The sequence below is a fragment of the Heliconius melpomene genome, chromosome 10 (assembly GCF_056956725.1).
Source record: "Heliconius melpomene rosina isolate 202511_hmr_F chromosome 10, ASM5695672v1, whole genome shotgun sequence".
In the NCBI taxonomy this organism is placed as follows: domain Eukaryota; kingdom Metazoa; phylum Arthropoda; class Insecta; order Lepidoptera; family Nymphalidae; genus Heliconius; species Heliconius melpomene.
In genome coordinates, this window is record NC_140398.1 from 15,764,363 (window position 1) to 15,779,927 (window position 15,565).

A 15,565-nucleotide genomic window follows, 5' to 3' on the forward strand; every position below is an offset into this window, starting at 1 on the left:
TTCTGTTAGAAATCAAAGAGTTCCCGAGTCTGAGCACATTAAAATAGAAAATTATTTAGTACTTTTACATATATAGAGTTAAAAATGTCATTTTTCTATACTTCGTATGTTCAACTATGCTCTGCTGGCAGTTTTTTCAGAGTTCTAGTTTTCTTTCAGGCTAAATGTCGTAGAACTACTTATATTCTATTGTAAAATAAAGAGTTCTCGCTTCTGAGAATGATATTAATATTTTTAAGAAATATTTTTTGTCGCAACAAGTTAATTTGATATTTTTCAACAAATCGAATTTTCTACTATGCTCTGCTGGCATTTTTACAGGAGTTCTGGTTTTATAATTGACATTTTATAATAGAACAACTTATATTCTGTTAGAAATCAAAGAGTTCCCGAGTCTGAGCACATTAAAATAGAAAATTATTTAGTACTTTCACATATGAAGAGTTGAAATGGACATTTTTCAATATTTCATACAAACAACTATGCTCTGCTGGCAGTTTTTTCAGAGTTCTGGTTTTCTTTCAGGCTAAATGTCGTAGAACTACTTATATTCTATTGTAAAATAAAGAGTTCTCGCTTCTGAGAATGATATTAATATTTTTAAGAAATATTTGTTGTCGCAACAAGTTAATTTGATATTTTTCAACAAATCGAATTTTCTACTATGCTCTGCTGGCATTTTTACAGGAGTTCTGGTTTTATAATTGACATTTTATAATAGAACAACTTATATTCTGTTAGAAATCAAAGAGTTCCCGAGTCTGAGCACATTAAAATAGAAAATTATTTAGTACTTTCACATATGAAGAGTTGAAATGGACATTTTTCAATATTTCATACAATCAACTATGCTCTGCTGGCAATTTTTTCAGAGTTCTGGTTTTCTTTCAGGCTTCATATCGTAGAACTACTTATATTCTATTGTAAAATAAAGAGTTCTCGCCTCTGAGTATCATTTTATTAATTTTAAAAATTACTTTACCTTTCGAACTATTTTCGAAACGAACGTTCTTTTTTTCTGTTTCAAAATTTTTTTCTTCGTGAAATTAACAGAACTATTGTTAAAAATTATCAAGAACTATTTTATTCATCCCTATGAGTGCAGATCTCGCCCCGATTTTTATTTGCAAAAAAATGATCTGCCAAGGGAAGTTAGCAGATCATTTTTTTACATAACTTTTTCAGGGGTAAAAACGACAGAACTATTTATAAAACCTATCAGGAACTATAGAACTCAAGTGCATGCGAAGAGAACTCCATTTTTTTTTTGATCTGCTGGACAATGCTCTGCTAAGTTCACAGACATGTCGGACGCTTGTATTGTCTAAAGGCATAAGGGAGGAGGGTGCCTTGTACGAGTACGTAGGGTTGCCGTTACTTATGCAAATAAACTAAATTGTTGGTAATTGCTTAATTGTATTATTGAAGATAGAAAGGTAAGTAAAATATATAGAAATACGACTTTTTGAGACAGTTAACATGTATCTATAGGATTCTTAAGAAAATATGGCCAAGATGTGATTTAAAGTGTCTAATTTTAAGAAGAAAATTGAAAATTTTAGTGTAGGTATGAGTATCACGCATATTTAGAATTATGAACTTAATGGACCTGTCCAAACTTAAAATGCCATTTTATCAGTTAATAATTATATTATTTTAGGAAAACAAACAACTTGAAAAGAAGAAATAATAGATTAGGTGAAAATGTAATTATTAATATTATATTATATTTATATCATAGTTTTTATACATTTTCCAACTTTATTCTGTCCCTCACTCTGTATGACATTCGTCAACCCTCAGATACAACTATATATCTATACATATATATATATGTATATGCATATTCAAAGTAGGGGTAGTGATTCATCAATTGTGCAAAGTGGCACTTCACAGTCAGTCCGTTTGACTGTCGCGTCCGCTTTGCCGCCTCCAAATGAACGCTGATTGGATGATCCGGGGTTTTAATTTTTTTATATGTTGTTTTTTTTTTCATTTTTTTTTTGAATTCATCCACTACAGATTTCAATATCGAGCTAATATTTCGACAAGTGCCACTTCTAAAATGTAACATTTTGTTGGTTTGTTTAATTTTTGTTCGTTTCAATTTTTTTGTGTTGGTAAATTCTGTTTTAAACCTCTCCTGGCGTAGCATCACTGCATCTGCTCTGTGGGCTGTGGGTTCTATTTCAATTCAGGTGGATAAATTATTTTAATTTCTTTGCTCTCGTAATAAGACAGCGCGGCGTTGAGCGCGGTGGTAAATAATTATTAATAAAGGAAGTGAAATATTCATTTACCACCGAACCCACAACCGTCGCGTTACAGTTACACCCTTGTGCCGCTGCGCCACGACGTCCATGGTATAAAAAGGAATATTATAGTAAAAAACACAATTAACATATTTGTGCTACATACAGTTATTACCACGCTTAGATATATTTTGCTACAGAATACTAAGATAAAATTTTTTGAAAATTACATAGCCATTTTAGTTCATACCATTGCATTACCTGAATTTTCAAGACACTTTAAGAATCAACTCACGTAGGTACAATCTCATTGTACAAAAATGCTAAAGTACCAAAATACTCTCGTCCAAGCACTCTCTTTAGTTGCAAATGGAGTTAGTTAGATAATTTGACGCACTACGCCCCACGGGAATCGAACTGCCATCTGGGGAAGGACATTTGTTCGGTGCATTCATTCGGCTCCAATCGTGGAATTCCACCTCAATGAATTTTAAATCCTAAAGCTGCAATTTAAGATTCATTTTTCTTTGAATCGTTTGGCAGAAATTAGAATAATGTAATTTTTTTTGCGATGCAGCCGAAATTGTGAATTGCTGTTAGCTTGACATTGAGGGATCCCGAAAAAGAAAACGGAAAAGTGCATTATCATACCATCTGCTTATTATCTGGAGGAGAGTTCGCATCTTTTATATCATTTAGGTGAAAATTATTGTATGGGTGGATTTTAGTTAAAAATGTTGATTTTAGTTATTATTTTTAATTTTATTATTAGGGGCCATAGAAAATATGACTTGGTACTTCAAAAAAAATATTTTTATTATATGTTTAGTTTTTTGACTTTGTATTTAATTAATTATTTAATTTATACCTTGTTCATAAAGTTGATAAGTAACTAACCCTTAATCAAACAAGCTTTATTTTTCGAGTAATTTGAAATCTGGTCACGGCTTTTAGGTAAGTGGGTGCCGTAGATTTCGAAAAACAACTCCTTTTTTTTATAAAAAGGGGGGAAATTAATTAAGTGGGAAATTATTTCCCATTATCCGGAATAGCTCTCAACTTTTGATATATTTTTACTACAAGTTCTATACATGTAAGTTGCTTCTACTTTACTTGTTTCTTTTTTGTCTTATATAATAAAATTGAAAAAAATACTGTAATATGAGTGAATAAAGTTATAAAATGAAACAACAACGTTAGGAATGATATATAGTTTTAATATAAACTGAAACTTGATTACTAAGAAAAATAATATTATTGAGGTGGAACAGTGTGAAAGGTTTTGAAGCAATTTTTAGCACACAAAGCTACTCCACAGGCGGAACACAGTCTGTTGTTGGTGAGTTTGTGATATGAGATGTTTCTCCTAAGGCTGTCAGTAAGGCATCCGTTGAAATCTGTTGGGCTTGTATAGTAGGCGTTTCTTGTTTATCTTCATTCGATTCGAAGCCGAAGATATATTCAAGACGTTGTTCAATTAGGTTATCGTCAAGCTGATTGAGGTAAGTATCGGAAGGAGAATGAATGCTATTGACATAGCATGAGTCATCTTCAGAATATGAGGCTGATAAATCAGACAAGTTGTCTAAATTTTGCACCACCTCCTCCAATTTTTTCTTTGGTAGAACTTTTTGTAACTTTTTGGCGTCCATATTTAAATAGCTAAAACAAATAAAAGGAAGTCTAAACTAACTTGGTAGTCTGAGCAGTACAAATAGTTCTAAAATATAATAGTTATAAAAATCAAGTGAGAAATCACACAAACACAGTCATAACTTTCGAGAAAGCTCCATATATGAGTTACTCGCTGACAATTTTGTGTAAGTTAGATAAAATTATAAGTAACTATACCTGTTTAGGTACGTATATAGTGCAACAGACAAATTATTTATTGTATATATAGAAATTGGTATTTTTCAAATGCAGGAACAAACAATGGGAAATAATTTCCCACATAATTAAACCTAAGAAAATACAACAAATATCAATGCTGCGAGCCCAAAAACCGTAAGAAACATTCAGAAAACAAGTCTAGTTTACAATATTATTGTGTTTATGCACTTACCAGATTTTTTTCTTCAAAAACTTTTAAATCTTCCGTTTGAACCGGTTTTTTCACAAAATATTTCAAACTGTGTTTTTGACATTGACATACAATGACAGTTCGCGCCTTAAGACAAAATGTTGCAAATAAATAAAATTAAAAAATTCTGTACGATTATTTTTCCCTAAGGTTGGTACTGATTAGAGTTGCCAAAAACGAAATAAAACAAAAAAATTACAGTAGTGGCATGTGGGAAATAATTTCCCAATATTTGATTAAGGGCTAACAAACAGATAGAAACGCTTATAGGTGTTTAGGGTATAACGGATAACTAACGGAGAGTTGTCGAAATACTTATGGAAAAGGGAAAACACATTGAAAAAACGGGATTTTACGTTTTATCTATATTTATCTATTCGTTGGATATAAATCCACAACCGTCGATAGTAATATTAAAGTTTTTTTTTAATAATTTGCCTTTTATAATATATAACCTTTTATTTCTTTTTTGTTCTAGGCCTAGACGCGGAACTGTATTACGTGCGAGAAGGCGTAGTGAACACATACGCTACCGGTTTCATAGTGCCCGTGCCGGCGCACATTGCTGACTTGGAGTTCATGTGGCAAGCCCTAGGGAGAAGACCGGTAAGTGAATCGGTAATAATTTATGCATTTATGCGGTATTTACTTTACTTTTATGAGTGTTTTCTTTCTATTTTTGTGTTATTTTTAAGTAAAAAATATTTTATTAGAGTTGTTGATAATTTTGTATTAACTCCTCACTTTTGAGATACCAAGAGAAAATTTTAATATTTTGGAAGTAATTCTATTTAGAAGGTTAATAGGTTAGTTTAAAATAGTGACAGATTCAATTTAGTTCTATCAGTACTTTTTTTTTTTGAGAGGCCATTGTCGTGCATGGTTAGTTTGGTTTGACCCCCACTAAGAGGAATGGTAATTTATATTAAAATTAAGTTCCGTCATTCATCATGCATTGTGTGAATTAGGCTGGAAAGCGAAAAACAGAGTGACTTAACACTAACTCTCTATGTCTACCCTGATATACGGAAAAAAAGCGTCAGAACTTTTTATTATTTCTTTACGCGTATTGATACCTATTTGCTATTCAGAGTTAACCTTTCAATTACGACCTATTTGCCTCATTTCTATTGTACTCGAATGTATGCGAATATTTGTTAAAATTTAACAAAAGCCGGTTATGAAAAGAGACCCTATAACAATGATCAATAAACTTTTATTGATGAACATTTGATATCATTGTTAGAAAAGTATATTTATATGTAGTTACAAAAATATTAAATTATATATATAGTTATATTTATTTGTTACAAATAGAGAATGGAATAATACTGGGTATTCTGTGCTTAAAAAAATAAACCTACTTCTAATATATGTCTATTTTCTAGATGCCTATGATGTTATGTAAAATTTCCCATCCATAATACTTGGATAACCATTTCTCTAAAACTACATGGCCGATTTCAATAAATATTAAAAAATTATCAATATGAATCTTTGTTTCTGAGAAATTTGATAATAAATATATATACTTAGGAAATTGAACACACGGGCTATGAAATGTAAATAAATTGTAATACTGAAATATCAAAAATATATAGGTACATTTACATGTGAAACTGTGAATTTCATTATTCGAATAAGATTAAAAATATACTCATCTACGATAAAAAATATAGGAAAAGCTTTTGGTCTTTTGAGATTATAGTCGCAATGTTACTATAGTAAGGTCACGTATAAAGCACGTGGACCTCCCAGAGGGCAGAGAGATATATTTTGTAAGCGCAACGTCTGGTCCTCTCTCGTCTGTACCTACTACAAAAGTATTTTAAATTAAAAATTAAAGAACATATTTCTTATGAAATATAACACAAGGTAAAATAATTAAGTTGGGCTTTAGAGAGTTTACGTGTTAATTATCTTTATAAGATTTTTTCGGGTTTGAAATAGATATTATTATGTTATATTAATATAAAAGTGTAGAATACGTTAGAAATCAAAGACTAAAATAATAACTAAATATTCCCAAAATAAAAGTCCATAATGACCGTAACGGTGGTTAGTGCTACGATAATTCTATCAGCCACACATACTTATTTATATTACGATAAAAACATAAGAAACTAATTAATTTTATATTGCAGTAATAATTAGCCTTATAGTCTGTCCCAAATATAGCAATGCAATAGAACGAATCTAGTGATAAGATACTCTGTTTTTTGCATTTTGCACTATGAGTATCCTTAGTGATCCTTATACCATAAATATAAAGAAATTATCATAAAAAATGATACAGAATTCTATAATGAACGTAAAAGCTGCTTTAATAGAATGAAATTAGTCTTTCATTCAACAGTATTTCGAATACGAACTTTAATTGTTTCAATGTTGTTTCCGCACTTCCAATTTGGCTAAAGCGATTTAATTTTAAGAAACAAAAGACCAGATTAAGTCGACGTTTGTCATTGAAATTCAGGAGCGTGTTTCACGAGTGTTTATTGGTTCATTAATTTGATAAATTCTCGAGTAATTAAGATTTACTTTTCGTTATTTAGTAGGTAATTTGTTATTGTATCTATATATATAAAATCGAAAGGTCACTCACTCATCACGAAATCTCAGAAACTACAAGTGCTAGGAATCTCAAATTTTGCATAGGAGTTATTTATAGGACGTAGGTGCTCGCTAAGACGGGAATTTGCAATATTCGACTTCTAAGGGGTTGTTTTTGGGGTCCAAAGTTTGTATGAAACTTCGTTACTACAAATGCTAGGAGTCTCAAATTTTGCATAGACGTCACTAGGACGTAGCCATGGAGACAGAAATTAATAATAACATAGTTCACGCGGGTGAAACCGCAAGCGGACCGCTAGTTATATTTATAAATGTCGGATATTTTATTTACTAAATGAAGTTGTGAAAGTAAGAAAGAAGCATGCATGTTTCTTTTTCCTGATGGGCGTTGAAATATATATGTATGTCTTAAAAATTATTATTATTATATGTTATTTTTAATTTGTAATAGTAATACATTCCCTTTGTAGAGTACAAAGTTATAAAATATAAATATTTAAAGAATCTAGCAGCTTTATTAAAGTTTTTTTTGCACAAGCGTAGATCCTTCCTCTGCCTATCATAACTGAAATTAAGTCTGAAATTCTTGTGGAAAACGGAGAACTAGAGAGAGTCTTTGCCTTATTTTATGGAAAATGAAGCGTGAATTTTTAAATAACTATTATCAAATTATTATTTTCCGCATCTACAATATCATATGACGAATGACAATAGGCGAAGTTCGCGACAAAACGTCCAGTCACGTTGAGGATTATTCACTGTGTCGTTAGTAATTCTGCGCACTCGCTTGTTGCGACGTGATGGTCGAGGCATAGAAGTTTTAATGCTATAATACTAGAACATATTGTTATAATACTTCCATATATGTGACCATTTATTTTATTTTAAATATTTAAAAAATATTATAGTGTAATAAAATGATTAACACGTAATTAAGCCTGTATATTGTTAGGTAGAATTTTGCGTTAAGACACCCTATTTTTGTAGGCCACCCAATCCATGTCGTCAGAAAAATCAATAAAAAAAACTCATATAATCAATCAATCAAAATTAAATACCCAAAATCTTAATAAAACAATTATTAATTATTCATACAAGACTTGTTCTACAGTTGCCGTACGTGATGGCGATAGACTACGAGAGCAAGGGCGCCATGCTGCCGCCGCAAGTCAATATATCCGAGCGGGGCTACGTGCCTACTTCCCTGCAGACTTTTAGGTAAGCCCAAGGTTAACTTTTATCTTGTTTGTTAGTCCTCAAATAGGTGGTTGTTGAGAAATTTAGTTGTTTTGTCTTTTTGTAGCATATAACTAAATGGTTTTTTTTATAATAAGGAAAAAAACTTGAATTGAAATGAGGTCATCGTGGCATCGATACCCAATCAAGCAAATGAATTATTAATTATTAATATTTTCATTTAATTTCTTAGCTCTATTACCAAGCGCGGCGTTGAGTTCCACTACCCCACACGCAATATTTCGAAAATGGACAGCGAAGTCTCCTTTGCTATATGTCCTCATATTCCTGTACCGCGTAAAGATGAAAAAATGTATATATTACAGAAATCGTGTATATTTTATGTAGCTTAACGCAATATCGGCAGGGTAGACAGAAGGAACCTAGTGTTAAGACACTACACTCTCCGCTTTCCGGCGAATTCTGGAAGCATTGTGTGTTTGTATATTAATATTATAAAAGGTGTAAAATTTTGTCTGACTGTATATATAAAAAATAACTTTTCTCTAGGGTAAGGCTACCATGCACCGGCTCGAGGAGTGCTGAAATCCTAGTGACGATGCAGTTGAATATTTCAGCGCCGGATCGCGCTCATAAAGACGTGCGGCTCACGTTCAAGAGAAACAAGATCTGTTTGAAAGGTAAGCTGTACTGGAGTCTTGTACGGAATAGTCGTTGTTTTTCGGATATTTTATTCTGTTTTAGTCAAATGTCCTGCAGATTGTGGTAGTTTTTGGAATTTATTCCATTAAAATGATTTTCTGACTTGACTAAGAAATATGTAACTATTATTTTTCGTTGTATTTTTTATGAATCTTCCTTATTTTGAAGCCGCCTTGGCGCAGTGGCGCAGGCGTGCCATTATAAGCGCGATTTTTGTGGGTTCTATTCTCACTCGAGGAAATGAAATATTAAATATTTTCATTATCTTGCTCTGGTAACAAGGCATATGATCAATATATGAAGAATATAGGACATATACAGAGGTTACCAAGTAAGATTGAAGCTACGTAAGCTTAGAAAATCTTTGTATTTCGGTAATAGGTTAAAATAATAAAAAAAAATAAGCCTAAAATTTAATAAACAGTTAAGCCTACAAAACAAATATAATATTTTGTTAACAGAAAAAAATACCTTGCTACAAGCAGATAAGATGCCACTACAAAAAAACATATTTGAAAAAATAAGCGGCCTTTATCAAAGTATTTTTAGAATCGTTTCATGCGATCACACAGAATGAATGCACCGATTATTTTTACTGCCACATAGCGTGGAAATAAATTTAATATTGTTTTGATAAAAACAAAGAGAAATCGCCCGTAAATATTGTTTGCTTTTATTTCAGTGGGTATTGCGTTCATTGGTTTAATGTTTTCGTGGAAAGGATTTTTTTTAATAATAGAGCTCTTAAAACTATATTTATTGGGAGTTTTTAGGGTTCTGTACGAGAAAAGCAAAAACGGAACCCTTATAAGATCGCTTTGTTGTTCATCTGTCTGTTTGTCTATCTGCGTGTCTATTAAGATTATTTTTTCATTTAGAATGGACTGATTTTTTTAAATGTAATTAGATTTGTGTAATTTACAATAATGTTACAATAAATAGAATTAATTCAATTACTTTACAATTACTACAGTTTTCGATTACGATTACTAAAATTAATTATATGGAGGCTCTAGTAACCCGTAGTAGTCGTGTGTCCACACCAAGTGCCTCACAAAATTAGAGAATGGAATGCTTAAATCTAACTATAGTACTTTGTGAAAAAACATAGTTTAAATAAAAACAAGTCACGAATCTTATAAATACACTAAGTACAACTTAAAAAGAAGAAAAAGATAGATAAATAACATATCTCAAAGCAATTTGAAATATATTCGAAGTTAGTCTTCCTTCCCTCTTTACAACAGCCAATAGATACACTAAAAACACATAAAATGATATAAAACCCGACTTCCCAAACACTTTGTCTGCGGCAATAATAATAACAATAAATTTACCGACTACGCTCGTAGAGCTCGTAGGCGTGTTTATATAGAAAAGTATAATCGTCTACGAGAATATTATAAGTGAATATTTTAATTTTCTTTAGGAAATATAGGATAAAATTTACTGTTATTGACTAAGTTTCTTTATCTAACTGAAGTTGTTAAGTTATTTGTATAAGAAAAGAGATTGGTTGGATAATTCTTTTGGGTATAAATGTACTGGTGTAAAGTAAAATGTGGTAGTCGTCGCTTGTTGTCCCACCTTTCCCACATTCCTAAATTTACAAAGATGTAAAATTTTAAATTTCTACTTTTTGTCATTTATATATTGTTTTACATAATATATAAATTATAAATTCATCATCTAGAAGATATTATGTATTTTTACGAGTTGACGAAGAAGAAGCTTGGAATTTCGAGAAATCCACTCTCTAAGAGAGGACTCCCTACTAAGAGAGGATTCCCTGAAATTCCAACAGGAATGGAGAAAAAATCTAAAGTCTAATGAAAAAAAATTGTGGGCGACCACTTAAACAATATAAAGAAGACTAAAACATAATATAAAAGTTATTATTTGAAATTTGTGCTCTATTTAAATAACGTTATCTGATATCGGTGGTAATACTTTTCAAAATTTCCCAGCACGCGTTTTATAATGCAAACGTGCAATTTCGCTCAGATACCCGTGCGACGTTTTGATATAATGTTTAGCATAATAACAAGGTTTGTTTATATTATTTGTACTCGGAAAACGGTAATAAACGTGTTATATTTGATCCTAATCTGGAATTTATATTAAAATAAATAAAAAATTTATTTATGTTTTAATGTTATAAAAAAAAACTTCAGTGTGAAGCCGTGATCTCGTATATAGCAGGGAAGTTAGAGGAACCTAGTGTTAAGATACTCCGTTCCACACTTTCCACCTAATTTTCTAAAACACATAAAAATTTACTCGCTCAACTAGTAATGTTTCATCAACAACAGTTGAATGGCAAAACTAAATCAACGTTTACTTTTCTAAAGCAAGAAATGAAATTAATTTTAATATCACTTTCCTTCGAATGATGGTTCAACGGAAAACCATCGCACTACAACCTAAAGCTTTCCACTGTGCCATAACAGCTTTACAGTTAACAATAAATTACAAAATTACATCAAAGCCTTAATTTGAAAAGCTCAATAAAAACAAATTTCGTCTTATTTTCACAGGCGAGTTACCACGAGTTAACTCCACAAATCACACCCTCACATTCTTTATTAGCATGTAGACGAATCGGTAGACGCAACAGGATATTTTGCAAGGGATGAAGACGTATTAGGGGTGGTCTCCTCCCCTCTATAATGTGTTTACAAGTATCGATTGTTCTATTGTACTTTTATTTGACTTGGAAATTTTATGGTCCCTACAAGCGTCGAGTTTATTGTAACGTTTTATCAAATTTTAGATCTGAATGTCGAGGCAGTAATTGTGTTTTGTATTTAAAATGTATGGATTTTTGAGTTATTTATTTGTGTGTCGTTTGTTATTTTAATTGGAATTGAAATTGAATTTTATTTATTACTTTTTTTTATTTGATATCTGTTATTTTTTATTTGTTTTCCTAATAGCTTCTTTTTTGGTATAGCAGGTCAAGCAGAGAGACCATGATTCACTTACTGAATCCAGATATTTTTTGCAGGTTAATATTCGGAACTTGGACCATTGTGGCATGGTTTCTAGTTGTAAACCTAAATAACAAAAATATTTTATTGAAATATAATCTTAAATATAATAAAAATAATAGAGAATATATATGAATTTCACAAAGATTTAGACATATAAATGTCTAATTAGTACTACAGTACTTAATGAAAGTAATAACTTAAAATTACTTGCTCTTCTCTAGCCATACTTGAAATCAGAAAATTAATTTTGAAGCTTTCGTATTTATTTATATAAATAAGAAACCTTATTTTAAATATTAAATAAAAATATTGGCAAAGTAAATTATTACATAAGCCTAATATTAAATTTAATTAAATCTTCGTCTCAACCGTTGCTCCCAAGCCCACGCTTCACTGTAATTTCACATCTATTCTATATCTACTTAATTTAATCGCTTCAATTTGTAAAGTTTTACGCTCAGTTTGAACTGTAGCTGGGTATTTAATAAAACGTACCTGAGATGATTGCTGTAACCATAGCCTATATATACCCAGCCATGTTATATTGCCCACTTAAATATTAGAATATTTTACTTATTCTATATAATTCATAGCTATCCATTCCTGTTTCACTAACACCGTCACTTAAGGGTATTTCTTTGATCCAAATATTTAACAGTCGTATATGACGCGTCATATATTCTAAACGTCCGAAGTAATGTTTAACTAGTAACCTATATAACATTACTGGACAAATGAACTATCCACGAGTTTTTTTTTATTCAAATCAGTTCCTGAGATTACTACTTTTAACTTCAACAAAGAGCGGCTTTGAATTCCTTTAAAATGTTTCGGATTCGGGCCGAGAGTGTAAACTGGAGTGTATGGACTGCAGGTTTTCATGCAGAATGAGGAGTAAAGCTGGAAAAGACTAATTATAGAATATTTTATATTACGCATATTATTTGTAACAAAATATATTGCTTGTGTTTATGTTAAAAAATATTTCATTAATTCTTAAAAAAATACATTTTGTTTGGTATCAATTTTTACTCTAAAATGATGGGGCTGTTTTAGACTTGTGTTATAATTTAATACATTCTCCCATTCTATCCCCATACCTTAAAAGTTTTTCTATTATCCTAATATTTCATTTACTTGGTTTCGTTTATTGAATGCTTAAGGTAAGATGCGGGAACTTTATGGATTCAAGCTACGGTTAAAATTCCACGTGAAATTGATTTTCAAAGTTTTCACTTAATAACAAGGGCGATAACTTGGTGAAAAAGGAATTGCATCAGTGATATCTTATTTTGGCTAGATATATGTAGTGTTATGTACAATTTAAAATTTGAATGAAAATAGAATAGAAAATGCAATAACGCATATCTTAACTGAGAAGGATTTCTAAGGAAACAGAGAAAGGTGATTTTTCAAAACAATAACAAGAAATTTATTTAGATCCTTATAATGTTTTTTTTAATCTCTGATTGTTAACTCTTAATAGTTGCTGTACATGGTTAAAAATGTCAAAACGCAAAAATCGCGGCCGTACGTCGATTGCAATTGTTTGCACACACAATTTATAATGAATTATAATTAATTTTTATCTATATTTAAGTGCTTTTTTCGTTATTTAGTTTTAAAAAAAGTACAACGTTGAATTTCACCACTTTTTGTGTGTTACAAGACGATATTTTGCTAAGTTATCTCTGCTTAATTTCCAATACCTTTCTAGCCAGGCTAAATGGGACTGGAGCCAGACTAAATGGGACTGGAGCCAGACTAAATGGGACTGGAGCCAGAGTAAATGGGACTGGAGCCAGACTAAATGGGACTAGAGCCAGACTAAGCGAGAACTAAACAAGACGGTTATGGTTTCGATGTCCCTTAGAACTGAATTATTTAATATTTTCATTTGTTCAATCTGGTAACAAGACAAAACGCAGCGTTAAGTTGCCATTACTCAAGTTGTACGGAAATTGTGGAACGAAGTGTTTTAACACTAGCTTCCCTCTACCTATTCTATTATATACGCGGGATACAGCGTGAAAACTAAAAAAAAATCTATTTCACACAGGTTTATCAACAATAGTCACTCACAACGACACAGCACGTCTAGCAGGCGACGCCAATCGGAGTACCGGAGGAGTTTTGTTCGCGGCGGGGGGATGTGCCGCGGCTGCTTTAGCTCTATTAGCTGGGGCGGCCGCAGCCGGCACCCTGTATAAGCGTGGCAACAAGGCGAGGCATCATGATTCTATACAGTATGTAGCTTGTGTTTGTATTTTATTTGTGTAAAAAGCTGATTGATTATATTATAGGCCCAAGTATGAATCTTTAACGCGACGGTTGTGGGTTCGATTCCGACTAGGGGTAATGGAGACTAGTCGTGGCCCAGGGGACGACTGACCGACCAATTGACTGACGAGACTGCAAACGTGACTGATTGTCAGTTCGATCCCCACTCGAGGAAATAAATTCTTTTTTAATTTATATATTTTTTTACTATTACTATTATTTATACTTGATATCTGCTATATTATGAACAATTTCGTGTAAAATATATGTACGATAAAATAGTTTATTTTTCGTACAGTGAAAAAAAATCTATAATTTGATTTGATAAATTTTATATATTCCAAAATATGCCTTTTTATATAAACATTTATTACGTAAAGTTTTGTAAAGTCGTTTAAAAGAATTCGAAATAGTTAAAGTACTCTCAGTCTTATCAGTGGAAACTTTCTGTGAAGTTAGTAATGGTTTTAAATTGGCTCTATCCGAATTTCTCATACTGGAGCTTCTTCTAACTGAATTATACTTAAGGTAGTCTTTAAAATTATATATTTTTATAAATACAAGATAGCTTGAAGCTAAGATAACATAGAAAAAGAAGTATTTTAATATTAATTTCCTTATATATACAATGCTATAACTATGCGGGCTTATAAACAGCTAGAACAAATGCGAGATATAGACGTAGAAGTTTGTGCAAAATTGACACCTACGTATATAATTTAGTAACAAACTATTGAAAATGGATTTTCCTACTTTCACTACATTCCCTCTGCTTACCCTGCTATACTATAAAAAGCAAAAAGCTGTATTTATTGTATTTTTACTTAAATTCTCAATAATAAGTCTACACATCAAAAATATAATAAAAAACATGGTCAAAATTATACATCTAAAAAGATTTTAGAAACGTCTACTTCTGGTAAGACCTTGTCTTTGTTTAACATTAACTAAAATTAACGCGATATCACAATTAATTAATATCTATTTGACAGGCTCTCCTTTCAGGAATAATAAAATTTCATCCAAACTTTCACAATTAATTAGTTAAAGTTGAAAAGTAAGATAACTTCATTTAAAACTCGAGTTTTCAATTTTCCCGAAGAAATACCATTTAACTCTTTTTAAAATTATATCCTAATAGCTGTTCAAATATTTAAGGGTTTGTTAAGGGTGTTTAAATAAGGAAAGTTGAGAAAGAAATTTTGTTTCATCAGAAGGAGCCTGTATTGTCTATTCAATTTTGTACTATATTGACATTTTGTGAGTAGCTTTTTGTAGTCTCACTAAGAGAAAAATAATTTTATAATTTATGTTAGCCAAACCTTACCTACTATGTACGGTACCGTTGCTACTGCTACTTTCCGCCGAATTCTGGAGAATGAGAATATTTATTTTTATCGACTAGGGATCGAATCCACAACCAGTCGCGTTTACACACTTGGCACACTTTGTGCCCCTGCAACACGTCTGGCCCCCTTCATTCA

At 31.3% G+C, this 15,565-nt stretch overlaps 1 protein-coding gene across 1 annotated transcript in view; it reads left to right on the plus strand.

Annotated features, from left to right (window-relative positions):
• LOC146535914 (tyrosine-protein kinase Dnt-like) overlaps positions 1 to 15,565 on the plus strand; it is a 53,119-nt gene that overhangs the window by 24,119 nt on the left and 13,435 nt on the right. The window contains exons 2-5 of the mRNA XM_085191200.1: positions 4,814 to 4,941; positions 8,021 to 8,127; positions 8,656 to 8,786; positions 13,861 to 14,047. Coding sequence (XP_085047326.1) covers positions 4,814 to 4,941; positions 8,021 to 8,127; positions 8,656 to 8,786; positions 13,861 to 14,047 — 553 coding nt within the window. The remainder of the gene's footprint in view (positions 1 to 4,813; positions 4,942 to 8,020; positions 8,128 to 8,655; positions 8,787 to 13,860; positions 14,048 to 15,565) is intronic.